At 45.1% G+C, this 18,545-nt stretch overlaps 2 protein-coding genes across 15 annotated transcripts in view; one reads left to right on the top strand and one right to left on the bottom strand.

Moving 5' to 3' along the window:
- Window positions 1-7,322, top strand: part of LOC118504533 — a 32,955-nt gene extending 25,633 nt beyond the window's left edge. For all 14 annotated transcript variants that reach the window (XM_036039087.1, XM_036039085.1, XM_036039083.1 and 11 more), the window contains 9 exons: window positions 2,380-2,529; window positions 2,612-2,688; window positions 3,310-3,451; window positions 3,608-3,777; window positions 3,977-4,071; window positions 4,166-4,254; window positions 4,336-4,523; window positions 4,598-4,732; window positions 5,554-7,322. In XM_036039087.1, the coding sequence (XP_035894980.1) occupies window positions 2,380-2,529; window positions 2,612-2,688; window positions 3,310-3,451; window positions 3,608-3,777; window positions 3,977-4,071; window positions 4,166-4,254; window positions 4,336-4,523; window positions 4,598-4,732; window positions 5,554-5,686 (1,179 nt within the window). In that variant the 3' untranslated portion in view covers window positions 5,687-7,322. The remainder of the gene's footprint in view (window positions 1-2,379; window positions 2,530-2,611; window positions 2,689-3,309; window positions 3,452-3,607; window positions 3,778-3,976; window positions 4,072-4,165; window positions 4,255-4,335; window positions 4,524-4,597; window positions 4,733-5,553) is intronic.
- A 2,518-nt stretch (window positions 7,323-9,840) lies between these two features.
- LOC118504532 (serine-rich adhesin for platelets-like) overlaps window positions 9,841-18,545 on the bottom strand; it is a 38,421-nt gene continuing 29,716 nt past the window's right edge. The window contains exons 7-12 of the mRNA XM_036039077.1: window positions 18,179-18,387; window positions 17,176-18,079; window positions 15,646-16,211; window positions 13,409-15,447; window positions 13,110-13,314; window positions 9,841-13,035 (exon numbers count right to left, since the gene is read on the bottom strand). Of these exons, the coding sequence (XP_035894970.1) occupies window positions 12,502-13,035; window positions 13,110-13,314; window positions 13,409-15,447; window positions 15,646-16,211; window positions 17,176-18,079; window positions 18,179-18,387 (4,457 nt within the window). The 3' untranslated portion in view covers window positions 9,841-12,501. The remainder of the gene's footprint in view (window positions 13,036-13,109; window positions 13,315-13,408; window positions 15,448-15,645; window positions 16,212-17,175; window positions 18,080-18,178; window positions 18,388-18,545) is intronic.

Genomic DNA, 18,545 nt, shown 5'->3' with positions numbered 1-18,545 from the left:
ATCCTCGTACCCCGTAGAGATGTTGTGTGCGTGTGATGTTTGTTTGTATGTATGTGTGTGAGTGTTTGTACAGTCCATCTACTAACACCATCCATAATCCACTGCTGTTGATTGTTTTCCACCATCGGTGTTGTTTTCCATCGTTCAGAGGTTCCGGGGGTTTTTTTCTCTCAGTTGAGAAGGCAAAATATTATCTATTAACGCCATCCCGTCGTCATGCAATAATTACTGTAAAGACATATCTTAATGACCCATCCGCTACTAATGGTCGACCGAAAAAAAAGTGACATTTAGGGAATCGTACTGGGGCTTTCTCTCGTGGTTTACTGTAGATAGTCTTTTTTTCGTGAGGAGGTTTTCCATCCGTTTTCTTCGATTGATGCTTTCGATGTTTTCCTTTCGTGTGTGATTCGTTCGACTGTCCCATCTCCTGTTGTACTACCTTTCATATGAGACTGCCGAATATGCTATGAAATTAGTAGCTACCCCACGTAACAGCCGTTCTGCTGGCTGCGTACGTTTGCGTAGCATTATACCGGGCAAGCTGAATAATACAAAAGCGGGCATGAGGGCTTTAGCTGATGTACAAAATGTAAAATATTATTCATATCGGATGTGTCCATATGAAACCGGAAATACAATCCGCACTGATTGTTTAGCAGCGCAACAAGAATTTAGTAATTTAATAATATGCATGTACAGGACGCAGCCGTTTAGCTTCGACAATAAATATCATAGATGGCGCTGATCAATGGCAGGAACGGTTAGTACTTTCAAATTGGCAGTTTAACCGAGGATCAGTGCGTAAGATTATTCGCTCATCATATTTAGGGCATATATTGAGCGATTTTAAATTTTAACTATTTTATTTGCTTTTTAATTAAAGCTAGTAAAATTATGTAAAATTACTTTTTTCTCTTGTGAGATCAAATAACTGATCATCGGTTTCATATAGACACATCCGGATACAGAGGAGATGTACAGTGTAAACTTCTTCCTGCTTCGATTAGCATTTCTATTGCTTTATTCTCTGTGTACATAATTACGTATTTGGCAGTGTTTTGGTTCCGATTACGAAAAGATACAAACAAAGAAAGACCGGAATGAACTCTATGCGTCTTCCTTATGATATAGCTTTTTCCCCGATTTTGTTGGCGCTGTCGAATGAATAGCTGGTAGCTGTGTATAACGCTATTACCGTACATTCCATCTCGAATGTTAACGAGACTGCTAGAGCTGTACATTGATAATGATGATGATGATGATGATGGAATCCGTTCCAGTGCAGTGTGTGTTTGTGTGATGTGTTCCGTTTGATTTAGTTTCGATTCCGTTTCCGTGCATGTGGGTTTTGTTCCGTTTTTGATTTTCTGTTTGTTCCTTTCTCTTAGTTTGTTTCACTCCTTTCTTACCATACGTTACGGTGCGTTTGGCAACGCTTGTTGCAGCGATGCGCGTGAATGTGTAAAGCAAGTGTCGCTTTGCGTAGTTGCATCTCACCAACCGATATGTTGTTATGTTCAGCTGATGCGATTGACCGGCGTTGTTGACATCGGAACAATTCCTACGACACTGCGTAAACAGATGTGTACGTTTGTGTATGTGCTGCTGCTGACCGCTTCAGAAGAAATCGTTTCAAGCGCGTTTTGGATGCGGCTTTAGACCGCCATTTGCAGGAGCAACCAACGATGACAACAATACATTCCATCGCCCGAAAAATATGGTTTTCCTTCTGAAACGGGCATTTACGTGTGAACATTTACGTTATTGCAGTAGTTTTTTAGTTGGCACATTTGAAACGTGTGTTAGGTTTTGTTCACAATTTGAAACTTGTGAACTTGAAAATTTATTCTATGCTTTTCTTAATTTTCCAATCGTTTTATTTAATGATGAGCGTAACTATTAGCTCCTTTCAAACATAAGTTTTGTTGAAAAATGAACAAGCCTTCTGCTTGAGTCTAGTTTTACATCCTTAATTTGCGATCAGTTGCAGCGTTACTCCAGTAACGAATTTCATTTGTTTGTTTCAACACTTAAGCTTTATTCAGGGAAAAGCCCATTTTTCACCGCTCAGAATGCCCCACCGTGACAGGGCATTGCTGCAAGACGAAGCAATGTACAACCAAGTGGGGCACGTAACGCTCATCAACATCCATGCCAAAAACAAAAGCTCAGCCAACAAACAACCAACCAACCAACAACATCATTGATCAACTGCATCAACTAGTTTTTCTTGTTAGGCGCGTGTTTAAGTCTGCTGTACTTACCATGCTCGTTTTCTTTTGTCCTACGGTAAACCGATCGATCTTTACCTTTTTTACCGTTCTCTTCTTCTTCCTCTTCTACTCCTGCCCCGTACCACCAACCTTCCAACCGCAGTTTCTCAACATGGCGTCAGTGTTTATGCGAATTTTCAATCTAATTTGTATGATGTTACTGATCGGTCACTGGAGCGGTTGCCTACAGTTTCTCGTGCCGATGCTGCAAGGCTTTCCATCCAACTCTTGGGTGGCAATCAATGAACTACAGGTAACGGGTACTGGATTGACGTAGGGTTTTAGTGTATTAAAATTGTACTGATGGGTTGTGTTTCTTCGTTTTCCTCTTATAGGAATCTTACTGGTTAGAGCAATACTCATGGGCACTGTTCAAAGCGATGTCGCACATGCTTTGCATAGGATACGGAAGGTAAGAGCATAAAGTTCTTGCAACTGTTCGAAGTCAGAGGTGTCAAATGTAAGCATCCTTCTACGAGATTCTGGATAACACCAGGAAACAAGTCTAATTGATTTAAGATCTATTTTATCTAGCCTCAGTTTCTCAAGTCGATATTACGATGTTATTTTGCTTAAATCTGAAATAATGGCATCAGTTTGATTGTAGACTAATTTCAGAATTCGGTAGATATCGCCCAGAGTTTTGTTTGTCTCTGGGCTAATAATCTAATCTTTCGTCTAATAAAATTCAGATAGTAAATTAAATTGAATTTTACAAACTTTGATGCACTATCAGGATTTAGCGTAGCAGGACAAACTATCCAGATTTACCACATCAGGTTTCGTTTCGTTTCGTTGGATCGTTTCTGATATTATATTCTTCTTGGAGACATGGTGAGATAAATGTAATGTTAAACATTTTCCTTCCAAGAGAATCCCTACTTGGACTCTTGGACTGGAACTGTAGTTTGTACAAGAATTGGAATAGACTTCTGTTTGACACCTCTGCTTCAAACAATGGGTCTCTTAAGACAATTAAATTGACTAATTACTAATCGTATTCCAACTCTCTCTCCCCCCTTTCCAATCGCAGATTTCCCCCTCAATCACTGACAGATATGTGGCTTACGATGCTTTCGATGATATCTGGTGCCACCTGCTACGCCTTATTCCTTGGACATGCTACCAATCTCATCCAGAGCCTGGACTCTAGTAGACGTCAATATCGCGAAAAGGTACGTACACCACGGACGGAAACGAAACGTCACGTTCCCTCCTCCCCGCCCCTCCTTACCAGCCCATACACTTACTAACAATCATTCACCGTCCTGTCCGATCTCCACACCACCACGGGAACCTGGACCGGAAACCAACGCTCCCGATTGCCCTAGGTAAAACAAGTGGAAGAGTACATGGCGTACCGGAAGTTACCGCGCGATATGCGACAAAGAATCACTGAATATTTCGAGCATCGGTACCAAGGTAAATTTTTCGACGAAGAATGCATTCTCGGCGAGCTGAGCGAAAAACTGCGGGAAGATGTGATAAACTACAACTGTAGGTAAGTGGCAGCGGCCCGTGGAAAACCGACGTCCCGGGACACGGTCCGTGCTCAGTGCGGACCGGGAACGATTTCATACCGAAACTCTAATACGCATCCTTTTTCTTTTCTTTGTGTGTTTGCTCGTACGTGTGTGTGTGTGTGCGTCACGTGTGATTCTGTGTGACATGATCATACGACACATTTCCCCCCCCTACAGGTCCTTAGTTGCTTCAGTGCCTTTTTTCGCGAACGCTGATTCTAATTTTGTATCAGATGTAGTGACTAAACTTAGATACGAAGTTTTTCAACCTGGTAAGCGATACCGAACGAACGTTTGCTCTAAGTGGCTGAGATGCTTCAATACACTCATCGCTTTTTGTTGCTCCCTTTTTTGTTTTTCTTGCAGGTGATATTATAATTAAGGAGGGAACTATAGGATCAAAAATGTATTTTATTCAAGAAGGCATTGTAGATATCGTCATGGCTAATGGAGAGGTACGTTAGAATCAGTAGAAAGAGCAGGACGCATCGTTCAACGCATTCACATTCCATCGGTTGTCTTCTTCCGCATCGCAGGTCGCTACATCACTGTCGGATGGATCATACTTCGGAGAAATCTGTCTGCTAACAAATGCCAGAAGAGTCGCCAGCGTTCGTGCCGAAACCTATTGCAATTTATTTTCTCTCAGCGTTGATCACTTCAATGCGGTACTGGACCAATACCCACTGATGCGCAAAACGATGGAAACGGTGGCCGCGGAACGGTACGGGACGGCAACTTTCAACGTCCGATTGCTCACAACCATCTGCTAATACTACGCACATTCGTTCGTTGCAGGTTAAACAAGATCGGTAAAAATCCCAACATTATGGCACAGAAGGAGGAATCGGAATCGGGCAATACGGAAACCAATCAAATTAGTGCTGTAGTGAACGCTTTAGCTGCTGAAGCTGATAATGTAGATAATTTAAGGTGAGTTAGTTTAAGGGTTTTGTATAGTTTTTTACGGGGAAAATATGCGTGCTACTCTTGTCTGAGAACTTAAGAGGCCACGATTGACCGATGATCCAGCTAGTGGATACAGTTAATTCAGGAACACAAGGTACTATCTTACTTACTGGCCGCAAAAATTGTTCGCGGCTTGAACCTACCGCAGAACTTCTCGATACCATTCATGCTCTAGCACCGTTGTCTGATGATCCAATATTCTACATCATCTCCATCATTCCATCTCAATGAGGGCCTCTTCATCTCCTCTGACTACTTCGATGGCCCAAAAAAGACCCTACGTATAAGGGTTCTCCAACATCCTTCTGAATCCTTCTTCTTTCTCTCAGGCGCGGCTCAGAAAATTTCGTAAGTTTTTGGCAGAGTCCATGACTCAGAGGTGTTTGTTGTATCATATATGATCTATGTTGTTCCAGCTCCGTTCTATGAGGCAGGCTTTAACTTTTTTCTCAGGCTATTGCGTAGCCTGAAGAATAGCCATCTGCACAATTCTCAGCATCTATGTTACTTTCGACGCTGACTTTTAACCCAAGATAGGTAGTCGCCCAAAAGCCATAAATACATGTTGTACCGTAGCATTATTTCTAGTGAGGCATCGGAGGGTGCCAACCGTCGCTACGGAGAGGGCTCTCTCGTTGCTGATTAAGTTCTGCTGTGCCTCGTGCTTCTCTTGCGTTCTCTTCATCAATTCGAATTCAGAAGCTAGTTTCCACTAGATCTATCTTCATTACCTCACTTATCTTATCACTAACCGTAACCTATTCTCACCTCAAATCTATTTCTAGTGACGGTAACGGTAGCATGAAGAAAGGCACTTCGCAATCCAGCTTGAACGAGCTCAACCAAAGCTTGAAGATGAGCTTACCCCGGCCGAAGAGCGGCGAGTTCAGGGCTCTTTTTGAGGGCTGCAGTCCGTAAAGTGCCGGCGTGCCGGCCATTACACGGTTAGCAGGGCCCGGTATCACCGTCAAGCGTACAGACCGCTGGGATACCGGGATACGGGCTTGCGTGTAGGGGCGTCCGCTGACGGGTGCAACCGCTCATGATCGCACTGATGATGGCGGTGATCATCACGAGTATCATGAGGGACGACGACGGCGGAAGTGACAACTGACAACAACAAGCAAAAACACAATGATCAAATGAAGCAATGAAATAATGGCATCTACTCTTTTAGCGCATAAGTTTAGTGACAAGCCGACGGACGCAAACACGTACAGACTCTTGTTAGACTCTTGTCTAACACCGAACTCACACACAACAAAGAAACACACCCAAGCACACTGGACATTGCGTTTCGTTATATGGTGCAATACTCGTAGTGGTTTTGTTGTCAATCTTAGTTTTACTTCTTCGGGGCAAAACAAGGGGATACGGGCATTGCTTCCGGGAGGGAGCTTGTGTAGTAGAAATCTGAAATCTGACAAAGTATATACATATATACATATAGGCATATAAGAATATACACAAAACGCGCGCGCATAAACCAATTATACTTGAAGGGAATCGTAGTAGATCAGCGTAGTGCCATTCACCACTTCTTCTTTCTTTAGTTCTTGGTGGTGCGAGACATAGTGATACAGTAGTGGGTATAGCCGTGCACCACATGAAATGGAACCAGGCAGGGTTCGCCAGCGGGCGGAAGGAACACAAGGGTACGGATGTTGTTAGTAAAAGGAGATAGCAAGAGAGATCGAGAGAGAGAGAGAGAACGCAATACGACACAGGGAGAAGCGTTGGGCGGTAAAGGAAAACTGAGCTACATCATTATAAAGCACACATTGCCTGCAAGCAGCAATGCAACAACGAGCAAACAAAAAACAATAGCAACAACAACAAAAACACAATTCCTTTCGTTTCCTGTACTCACCAGTAGTAGTAAACTCAGGACAGCGCGCAATACACGCACCGATGCGAAGATGGCTGCTAAATGTGACAGGACGCTTTGCCGCGCACTTCGATGTTGAGCGAGCTTTTTTCTGCAGAACAGCTGAACGGCGAAAGAAAGAAAGCAACAACAACAAAAAAACGCACACATACAAAGCGAAAGTAATAATAAAGCACAATGACGCAATGGCGCCATCGTAAGGATAAAACAGGCGATAACAGTGGGCGAGCTGGGAACGTAAGAACAATACCACAAAGCGAGAGAGAGAAAGAGAGAAAATCTTTATTTACCTTGGTGTGTTGGGGAGAGGAAAATGGTAGATGAGAAGGGAGGGTAAGAACAATTAACAAAATGGGGAATTAGAAGATGGGGCCTTAGGCGCAGGAATGAATGAACAAAACAAAGGAAAACAAAAACTCGTAACTAAGTAGAGATTTACAAACACTAAACAAATACAACAATTTAAGAACACACACACACACACACAGAAACAATAAAACAATTATATATACATAAAAGAGGATTTGGCGTGTATTTTGCGCTGTACCAACACCACGGAAAACGTAGTGCACACGGACGCATGAGTTGTGGAAGATGGCACCATCGTTTTTCGTGGTGTTATTAGAGCGACAAATGCACCCCTGGGGAGGGGAGAAGGAAAGGGTACACGGGTAGGCATAAAAATACAGGCACGCGTGTGTGTGTGTGTGAAAAGGATAACAAAAACGAATTATAAAGCAAATCAAAACTACCAACTCTTAAAAGAAAATGGAAGGAAATACAAAAGAAGAGGAAACCAAACAAAAGCAGAATGCGTACAACTACAAACAAAAAGCGCATCAACACGCATCATTAAAACAAATCAAAAAGTCAGTAGAAAGGAGATAAAGTAAACGTCGACACACACATGCACAAAAGAAATCGTAGTAAGCTGCTCAACGACGACGGCGAGGGAGCAAAACCTTTAAAAGCGGAACACTACAACAGTCGCCGGTAAGCGAGAAGTACGTACAGTAGTGTTAGTATTAGTAGGCAATGAAAAGGAGCAATAGGATAATGGGAGAGCGTAAAGCGAGAGAAAGCGCGCGTGTGCGTGTGTGTGTGTGTTGACGGCGAGCGTGTGGGTTTAGTTGTTGCGTTCTTCATTTATGTGTCGCGTCTAATTCGAATTTTTCCTAATTAAGTCCGTAGTAGTGTGGTAATGATTGACAGTGGCTTTCTTTCTTGGTAGAACTTTTGCGAACGAGCAACACGTGAAGCGCAGTTATGTTTGCAGTGATACAAACAGCTCTTTAGGAACAAAACAAAACACACACACGCACACACCAACACAAACTAACTGAACAATTAAAAAGCCAGCTAAAACACATCGACCGGCGTCGATTGGGTGGGTGGGTGATATGTTATCGGAATGGGATCGATCGTACCCTCCATCATCTTCAAGGAAGGGAAGGAAGCCAAGGAGTAGTGGAGGAGCGTGGTTTAAATCGTTCATCCACCGTCCGCGGCCCTCTCGCGGAGGTGAGATGGATGGTGAAGCAAAAAGTAATCTATTTAGTGCAATTGGAGGGAGGGGGGCTACCCGCGCCGGAAAAGCTGAACGAATGGGCCGCCGGGCAAAGCTGGAAAACAACAAAAATGCCCGGAAGCAAATCAAAACAAATCCAACCAACAACTCACAAAAGAGCGTTGTAGATATAGTTGATCGTCGTTTCATGATAGTTTATTCAGCATTACTGATAGATTAGCTGGCTTACACTACTAAAAACAGTGATTGTGAATAAAAACCCTAGAATGAACAAAAGCACCAGCCACCGTGTGTTGTCAGTGTTTTCATTTCTACTGTAGTTCAGTTACGGCACTATGATGACACCAGTAAAGCGGATAGGATCGGATAGGACATTCTACAACAAGTGCGAAAGACAAAGTTGCTTGACGAAAAACATTCTGAGCACGCTTTATGGTTAGAAGGATGGTCCTGGGGACTCTACGCAATATGATGAACAGCCTATAATAGATTTTTTTAGTCCTGAGAGGCGGCCTGTCCTTCTTGCTGTCTTTCGTAAATTCAAACTTGTTCAATTCTGAGACTTTAAGGGTATCGCAGCAGTTGAAAGCATTTCCGTGAAGAGACCTATTTCCGTGATGAACTGGATATGGATGAAAAAATGTAGAATTCGGAAAAAAGGTCAATGTAGAAAAGGTCTATAAAATTGCTATGCATCCCCCAGGGAGTCTATTGGCTTTCACTGGACGACACGAGGTTCTAGCAAGATCCTGTGACACACAGTGCACAAGACGATCGATATTTATCACGAATGATGATCCTTGCTTCACTTTCTCTTATTCTTACTTACTTACTTATCAGGCGCTACAACCGCTTTGAGGTCTTGGCCTGCTGCAACAATCCTCGAACACCGCTCACGGTTTAGCGCCGTCGTCTGCCAACCCGTTATCCCGGCCGTTCTGGCGGACGCATTAGCGCCATAAATCCATCTCAATTTGGGCCTACCACGCCTTCTCTGTCTGTGTGGACGGCCTAAAAGGACTTTACGGACTGGGCCGTCCGGTGTCATTCTCATGACGTGACCAGCCCACCGGAGCCTGGCGAGTCTAATTCGCTGCACGATGGTAAGATCATCGTACAGCTCGTAGAGCTCGTCATTGTATCGGCTTCACCTTTGTCTTTCACACATAAGGGGCCAAAAATCCATCAGAGCATCTTCCTCGCAGCAACGCGGCTAAGAGGGCTTCGTCAGTTTTGGACAGAGTAATGTCTCTTTCTCTTATTCACTCATTATTATTTAACATATGTCAATTATCCGAAAGTAACCGGTGAAAGTAACTGGGCCAGTCCGGTGGCCGAGGCGATAATGGCGCCGGTCTTCACACGGCCGAGGCCTCTCGAGGTTGTTAGTGCCAAAGAAGAAAAATAAGAACTGATGCCCTTGTAATGTGCCAGAGTAAGCTCGATTTATGCGTCGGAGAACTTTTTTTATGCATTCCGGCCAGAGAATCAAGATGAGTTTGACACCACTGCAATTAGAGGAACATGACATATCCTGTGACAGATTTATAGATCTAGACACCGTGCGCGGAGTAACCATGACAACGGATTGTAGCATACTTAGCTTTTGCTTACCGTCGTCTCCAGACACGCACACATCGAAATCCATTTGCTGAGTACGGTTTTTTTCTATCCTTTTATTTTGCCTTTTTAATTGCGCAATCGATTAAACAGATACAAATTGTGTTATAAATATATAAAATATTATTATGAAATAGTGTGTGTATGTGTGTGTGTAATTTGCCACACACCATACAAGGGCAACAGTAACAATCGAACCACGAGTCGGTCGAAATGTGTATAGCTCTGTGTCCCTGTTATGATGTGTGCGCTGCTTGCTTGCTTGAGGGTGTTGTTTGTGGAGATTTGTTCTCACTTGTTTCAGCATGTTTGCATTTGTTCCGTATTGCTGCGGCTTGTTTGAAATAGTTAAACATCACACAACAACACATCATTCGTACCGACACGTTCTTATGTCGTTTTCCGTTCCATGTGCCTGTATTATGATGCGTATGCGTGTTTTCTTCTTTATGATTTTATGTATGATATTTTTGTTGTTTTTCTTTTCGTTTCGTTTTTCTCCCACACGACGTGTATAATAGAGTATGGATGTAAATGTGTGTTTTTCCCCCTTTCTTTTGATTATCTCACCCCACTCCGCGAACGATGGTGGTTTACGCGCGTTGTTAAGTTATATTCCTATTACGTTACGTTTCACCGTTACAAGTAGTTGGAGTAGTAGTTGTAGTAGTACACCATTTAGATGCGCCTGTGCCTTGGTGTATATGCTATTTCATATATGAATTTCTCCATTTGCTTTCGCCCTTTTCCCACTGTAAAACCGCATTTCATGTTCGCCTTCCCATTCCGTTGCATTTAAGCTCCAATTGAACACAGTAGTATGTTTCACGTTTTTCTTTACGGACCCCTTAGCCGCGCTGCTACTGCTACCGAAGAAGTTTTTGGAACGTAAAAGAAAAAATGATGAACTATGTTGGATTGGTATGTGTATGTGCGTCGGGGGGTTGTTTTTTCTCTATTTAAGACGCTGCAGGCCCCAATGTAGTAAACGGCATACTATTCATTTAACTTCACTACATCCATAACGGCTATGGGATTTACTGGGTTAAAATATTCGATTATTTCACGGCCTAGCCAAAGATTTCTTTACCGGCTCTTCTGGTCTCCTGTTTCCCGGTTGCCACCGAGCCTAGCCAATTCCATCCTATCAACATGATTCAAAATTTTCTACCAATTATTTAAACGATACCATTCCGGCTTAAAGCGGTTAATCGAAAGGCAAACTAGAGCGAGAGAGCGACACGCAACAGATGCAGAATAACAAAGAGCCAGCGGCATTCCAAAACCCGCGGCATGACATGAGAAAAAAAAGCGCAGCGTTAAATTGTACGTATTTAATAAAACTGTCGAAATACATGTCGCATTGAAAAGCTGCGCCAAACAATAAAAATTTGACAAAGTACACAAAAAAAAGCGCAAAACATTAACAAGGCAAATGTGTGACTGAAAACGCCTGCTACTACGCGACATACACACACACTACAAGCACATAAGCAGGAAGCGATTACTAGTTGCCAACGATCATCATCATCTCATCATCGCGATGCACCACCACCACCTACCCCGGGTTGCATCGTCATCAGTCTACTGCGATCGCTTTAAACATTTATGTATGCAGCAAGTGTTGTTCCAGGCTGTGTTCCCTGTGTGTGTGCGCCGACCACATACTATTACGAACTGTTAATTTATACGCAAGCGGCGTTGCCACAACTAAATATTTGTCGATGCTGCTCGAGACTTTTTCACTCTTGCGGTCTCTCTTCTCTTACTGTGGTGTACACTCACAAACACTCACACACTCACACACATTCCGGAAAAGCCGTTTCCGTGTGACGGGGCCCGTGTGCGCAACGGCGGCGTACAAGAATTTGGAAACGTATAATATATAATATGTGTAATATGTACGTATAAACCTACTAATCATCATGCTTGGCATAAAACAAAAGATACACACACCTATTCGCTAATCCAGTAGTAGTGTGGTGGCTAAATAATTAAATCGAAAGGAAGTTCGGAGATGTGTGTGTGTGTGTGTGTTGTATCCGTGTTCTGCTTCTTGCTTTTTTTGTTCGTTTTAAATCTTATCTTTCCTTGCGCTCTTGCATCGTTTCTTATTGTGGCGATTTTTGATGCTGTTGTTTCGTTTTCCTTCTTTCGTCACTGGCCTACACTATGTTTCTACCACACCAGCTGCTGCTTTCCAAAACCAGTCACAATGCCAATAATTACTAGAGTGGTTGTGGATTCGAAAGTGCTAGGCATAATGGTCAAATTGGTTAGATAGGATGATATTGATTACGCTTGCATTTGTTGATGAACTTGCATCTGAATGATTATTCAAAAACTGAAAACTGACCACACGCTTCACTGTGAGCCTGTTCGTCGCTCTGATGAGGCTCAGCGCAGGGGTTTTGTTTTGTTTCTTATGCTCGAAATTTGCGAAAGAATTGCATTTTGTTCTTAACTGTTTTCCTTTTTTTTTGGTGACGGTAGTATGAAACATACCAGCGAGAGAGATTGATTTCTATTCGTTTTTGCAATTTGCGGTTTAAAACGTGTCCATCGCTAAAAACTGTAACACGATTAAACACCAATAGGAATATGCTGTGTTATGGTTTGTTTAGGACCATCGTAGAGTAACACACTGTTCGGTCTCAACCCGGAAAAAGCGAGCCCCGATTCTGCGCTTTAGTGACATCACATTGCTTGCGGCACGAGCAATTGGTCAGCGGGCTGCTGTTCCGGTGGCGAGGAAGCGGCTAGTACCACGTCCACCGTATCATTGTTGACCGTACCGTTCGTTTCGGCGATCGCCGTCGTTGTTGTCGTCGTTTCGGCGGGGGCCACCGCCTTTGCCGGCTGTGACTTCGTGGCTGTCGTTGCCGGTTTCTTTATACCCACTGGCGAAACGGCCGGTTTCTTTGCCGCTGTTGCTGCCACTCCGTTCGGTTGCAATTTCCGAACGGACGGTGAGGTCGCAGTGGTTTTGGGAGCCAGTGAGGTGCGCGTAGCTGTCGTTTTACCGGTGGCCGTTAGCGATGCCTTCTGCGCGGTAGTTTTAACGTCCAGCGGTTTCTTGGCAGCTGCCGCTGTGCTGGCGGAAGTCGTTTTTGCGGTCGTTGTTCTGGTAGCTCCTGCCGTGCGTGGAACTGTGCTGCTGGTGGTGGTGGTCGTCCTGGTGGACTTGGTAGCGGACGCTCCATCAGTCGTGGTTCCGTTGGTTAGTGAACTCTGTAAGGTATGAGCCGGGGAAAAAAAGTTTCGAATGAGAACAAACAGAAGCGAGTGAGGTGAAGCTAACTTACCTTTGCGGCGACGGTTCTCTTTGCAGCGGTCGTTGTGGTAGTGGATGTTTTCGAAGGAACTGAGGCACTCGATACGGCGCTCGAGGGTCGCGAGGTGACTGTGCGCGTCGTTGTAGTGGTGGTCGATAGCCGGGACGAGCTTGTTTTGCCTGCTGCAGCGGCACTGGAGGTGGTGCTTGAAGTAACTGACTTGGAGACGGCAGTTCTGCAACAATATCAAACAGCATTATAATATAGTACATACACAAACACAGAGATTAGGATTATAAACTAATGGTAATAATTTTCTGTTTATTTACCTGTTAGCTGAACTTGCACTGGCCGATTTCGTTGTGCTAGATGCAGAGGTAGAAGCCACCTTTGTTCGGGCAGCCGCTACTGATGAAGGCGCGGAAGTAGTCTTAGATGTGGCAGTCTTTGCTGCATCTGTGGTCGGTTTCTTTGCTGCCAACGATGGTTTCGTGGATGTAGCACTGGCAGGCCGTTCCTTCACGCCATTCATAGCTGCACTCGTTTTTGCGGCAATCGGTGCTTTCTTAGCGTCAGCAGCTACTGGTGGTTTGCGTGCCGCACCAGTTGTACTGCTGCTACCGACACGAGGAGCAGCGCTCTTGGTAGTGTCTTTGGACGCGGCAGAGGAAGGTTTTGCCGATACACTGGATGCGGGTTTCTTTGCCGTAGGAGCCGTTGTCGATGCCTTTGGCTTACTGGGCTTGCTGGCTGCAGTAACTGCTGCTGTAGTTGCTGCTGCTGCTGCTGCTACTGCCACCGTGGCAGCGGCTGCTACGGCAGTGGCATCATTCGATGCTGTTTCTACTTCCGCTACCTTAGATTCCTCGACCGGCTTCTCATCACTTTGCTGTTTTTCGGCAATTTCGGCAAGTGGTTTTTCCTGAGATAATGGTTCCTGTGGTTCGCTAACCGGCACCGACGCACCCATCAGATCAGCAAAACCTTGCGATGCCTGAAGCATTTGTTCGTTGCTTGTCAGCTGCTGGACGGGTGGATCCTGGGTAGAAATGAGCTCCGGTTCCGGATCGTAAACGGATGCTTCCATTGCAGATGATTCTTTCTGTAAGTTGGTTGCCTCCACCTGCTGGCCGTCGAAACTAACTTCGTCAGTTTTGCCCGAAGTAAACTGCTCAATCGACGATTGCAACATCTTAAATTCTGGGCTCTGCGATATGTCCGAAACCATGCTTTTCGGAATTTGATCCGATGGAAGCTGGTTTGAGTATCCTTCCAGATGCATTTCTTCGCCAGACATAAGATCCATCGTATCCGCAATAAGCTCCGAGGTTGTGGGAGAAACATCCACCGTTTCCTTTTGCTCCACGTACAGTTCCTCCTTGGCGCTACCAGCTGTGTCAATTACAGGATCGAACTCAGCAAAGTTATTGGTTGGTTCGGCGTGAGAAGCCGCCTCGATTGTTGCCTCTTCGTCGGTCGGTAGTTCCTGCACCTTATTAAGCAATTCCATTTCATCCGTTCCGTACAGTCCGCCGTTTGTGTTGGCGGTCTGTAACAAATCGCCCGCACTGTCTGAAGACACGTAGTCACCGTTGGTCATGTCGGCGGTAACATTCGAATCTTGCAGCTGTTGCTCCACTACAGTTTGCTCGCTGAATTGGCTCAGATCGAACGGATGTACTGCCATGGGGGATCGCAAGCGATGGTCACCGGCACTGTCATCGCCCACAACGTTTTCACCTCCATTATCTCCCTCGTATGCCTCAAACTCGTGCGGTCTCTTATCCATTTCCGTCTGGAACACGGTTTCGGCCGGAACGTCGAGATCCTCCATCGACGACATTGTACCCTTGCGAGGGCTTTGTGCCACGATTGCATCATCGCGGAGCTTGATGTTTTCGTGCAGTTTTGCATTCATCTCACCACCAGCCGCCGCCGATCCAGTTACCGGCACAAATTCCTTCGCGTCCGGATTCAGCTGCCAACCGCAGTCGCCGGCAGCTCCAGCGCTGCTTTCCTCCTGGTGATGTTGGAAATTCATCGACTTTTCCTCGGTTTCGTACAGATGCTTTTCGTCCAATTCTTCTCCCTCGCCAGTCGGACTCATAGTGTCGTCCATGCTCGCACCGAACATATCCTTTTCGTCGGAATATTGCTGCAGAGGCTGTTGCTGCTGTTGCAACGGGAAGTTATCCACCGGCGATACAGGCGTCTCCGGCGAGAGAGGTTGCTCGGGAATTGATCCACCGTACATGCTAGCCTCCATGTTTACACTATCACTGGGCACGAAGGGTGTCGATTCGGTGTTCTCTTCGTTTATGCAATTGGTTTCAAACAATGCGTCCGTCGTAGTTGGCGGTGGAACGTCCTAGAATAAACAAAAACGACAATCCGTTAATTATATTCGGCACACCAAAAGCAAAACACAACTCTGGATTGGTCCCACACGCAAATTGCACCAAACTGGCACGAAAAATTCACGTCTATAGCAGCGGCGGTGCAGCGCACTATTTTCTCACTTTCACACTCCCAACACCCGGCGGAAAAGAAGAAATAGAAGCCCTACCTCTCTGAATTCGTCGTTCAGCAAATTGACAACTTCCTTGGTTTCAGCACCACTGATGACATCATCAACTTCTTTCGTACACTCCGACACGGTCGATTCCGTGTTGTCGCCAAGAATATCCGCCGCCACCACCAATTCACTGGTATTCGGCACAGCCGCCTTCGTTTCGTCGTGATGTTCCACCAGCTCCTGTTCTTCCTGCTCGTCTTCTTCACGATCTTCCTGGTCGTCGCGTGACGGGAGCGCTTGTTCCACCAACACTTCCTGCTCGTACTGCTCCTCCCGTTGGTCGAACTGTTGTTCTAGTTCTGGCACCCGCTGCTGTGCGTCGCCGCTCTCCTGCGCTGGCTGGTCGTCGGGTGCGAAACTGTTGCTGCTGTGCTCAACCGTATGCGTAATGTCTTCCGAGGGTGTGCTATCCGGCTGCTTTTCAGGCGCTGGCTGCGATTCTTGCTGTTCCTCCTGCTGCTGTTGGTTGTTCACCTTCACGTAGTCCCATTCGTCTTCTTCTGAATCTTCGCAGCAACCGGCATCATCATCCTGTTTGACGTCTGCACTATGATGATCTTGACACGATGCGAGAAAGAGACGGAAAACAGTACACGGGTGAAGTTTGGACGATCGCTCACGGAATTGAACAAAATGACGGCGCGATACAACAATGTCGCCCCGCTTGCACTGCCGGTTGCGTTTACCGTTTCGCTACAGCGTTTACGAACTGCTATCGCAAAATGTACGTTATTACTGCGCGTTTCTAACCAAACAAATTATTACCACGATATGGTAGATGGACAAACAAACGGGTAAACGTTTAGATATTCACAGCACGGGCTAATAAAACCGACACACACAGAGTCTGCTATGATTCATCAGCAGCAACCACACACATAAAACTGACTGAACGAGCGCCGAGCATTAGCTCTGAACGCGCGAGATGCGTGAAAGAGAAAGCAAGAGAGCGGGAGAGAGTGTGTGCGTGAGAGCGCGTTCGAAATGAGAGCGAGATTCGAGGCGTTGCAGTTTGTTCGCCCGATGCAAATAAATATCGCCCCGGTCCTAGAACTATGCTCGCCCGAAGAACGCAAACGTCAAAACTCTGCTCACCAGCAGTTGATACATAAGGACAAGCTGTGCGTTCTGGGCGTCTTTATATGTTCTAAAAAAGCTATTTAAATAAAAACTATATTTTGTTCGACCGGTAACACCATATTGAGCTTGTAAATTAACATTGGCTGAATATTTAAACAATTATTAATTTAGTTTTCTTTAAACAATGCTGATTCTTGTTCTGCATGTATGAAACCTGCTTTGGCAAACACCAAAAATAACTCATCTTTCAAAGAGTTATAGTGAATAAGAGAACCCGAGGTCTTGGAGGTCAGGTTAAAAAAATGTACAATAAATCTAACATAAATTGCTTATTTCTTGGAAAATGGTACAAATAACGTACGAAGTACGGAATCTCATAGAAGACGTTTTTTCAAAGAGAATAGAAGAGTGTTCACGATCCTCCTCCTTTCGACTACTTACCAGTAGCATAATCACTGTCGAAAACTTTTTCATGATGCAAATCCTCCTTCTCAGCGCCATCATCCGTACCATCGAACTCAGAATGCTTCTCCTCCGCTATGAGCTGACCATCGTCGTCATCTTCGTCCTGTTCGTGCAGCATTGCTGCCCCGCTAACCTGCTGCTCGATCAGCTGTCGTCGAATCGCCTCCGGAATTCCGAACGAATCGAGCTGGTCGATCAGTTTGTTATCGACAATTGAATCACCGCCCAGCAGATCATTAACGATCGGTTCGTCAATCGATTTAAGAGGAACTATTTCATCTGCATTCAGTTCTGCCTTCAAGGTGGGTACGATTTCTGCACCCTCGTTATCCATTATTGCACCCTGCAGCTCCTCGTCTTCGGTTTCATTCGGCTCATCGTAATGATGCTCACCGTTACCGTTCACGTGCGGAACTGCATCGACCAGTTGCTGCTCGTCGGACAGTAGATCAACCGGATCGGCCGCACTAACGCTCGATGGTGATGTGGGATCTTCCTCCTCAAACTCGTTAGTGCCCGGTACGGCGGCCACATTATTGCTGGGTAGATCGAGCGGTGCATTTAACGATTGCGCGAACGGATTGTGGTGGTCCATCGTATGCTGTTCTACACTTTCTACGATCTCATGTTCGATGTCACCATTATTGAGCTCCGAATGCTTGACTGGCTCCTCTAACAGTGGACTAGGTGATTGCTGTTTGCTGTCGTGCACTCCGTCAACGTCCGTCTCCGGTCCGAGGCCACCATCCGACAGAAAGCCCATATCATCCATCGGACCGACGCATAGCGTGGCGGCAGACTTTGGTTCCAGCATAGCACTTTCCGCCATGAAGTTCTGTATGTCGAACGTTTTATGATCTTCCATGGCCATTGAGTTGTTCTTTAAAATGGCAAAAAAGGAAAGCAAGATTTTTCAACATCGAGATCGAGTCATTCAAAAAATATTCCTTATATATCCGTTCGATTGCGAGATACATACCTCTCCCAGATAGCCATTACTGGCGGCTCCGTTGATCTCCATGTTTTGGGCGGATCGTAGTCTTGCCCGAGCCTCTATTTCTTCGATAAAAGGAGTTTCCTTGATGATGGTATGTGGATCCTTCAGGAACACTATTATTACCGTGATATTGTCTCGCGTTTTCTCCTTAGCAAATGTTATTAAATAATCCGTTACCTTCTGTGGATCATCTGTGAAAGGTAGGAGGGAGAATGTAAATATTAGCATTAGCATAAGCGAAGTTATAAGCGCCTTCCGAACTACAGCATATAATTTAAAGCAATAAAAAGGAAAGGATGTTCATTCGAAAAACAGCGTCCAACAGGAAGCTGGCGAGGTCTGTCAATAT

Source organism: Anopheles stephensi, chromosome 2 (assembly GCF_013141755.1).
Source record: "Anopheles stephensi strain Indian chromosome 2, UCI_ANSTEP_V1.0, whole genome shotgun sequence".
NCBI classification, from domain to species: domain Eukaryota; kingdom Metazoa; phylum Arthropoda; class Insecta; order Diptera; family Culicidae; genus Anopheles; species Anopheles stephensi.
This window is presented reverse-complemented; position numbering and strand designations above follow the sequence as displayed.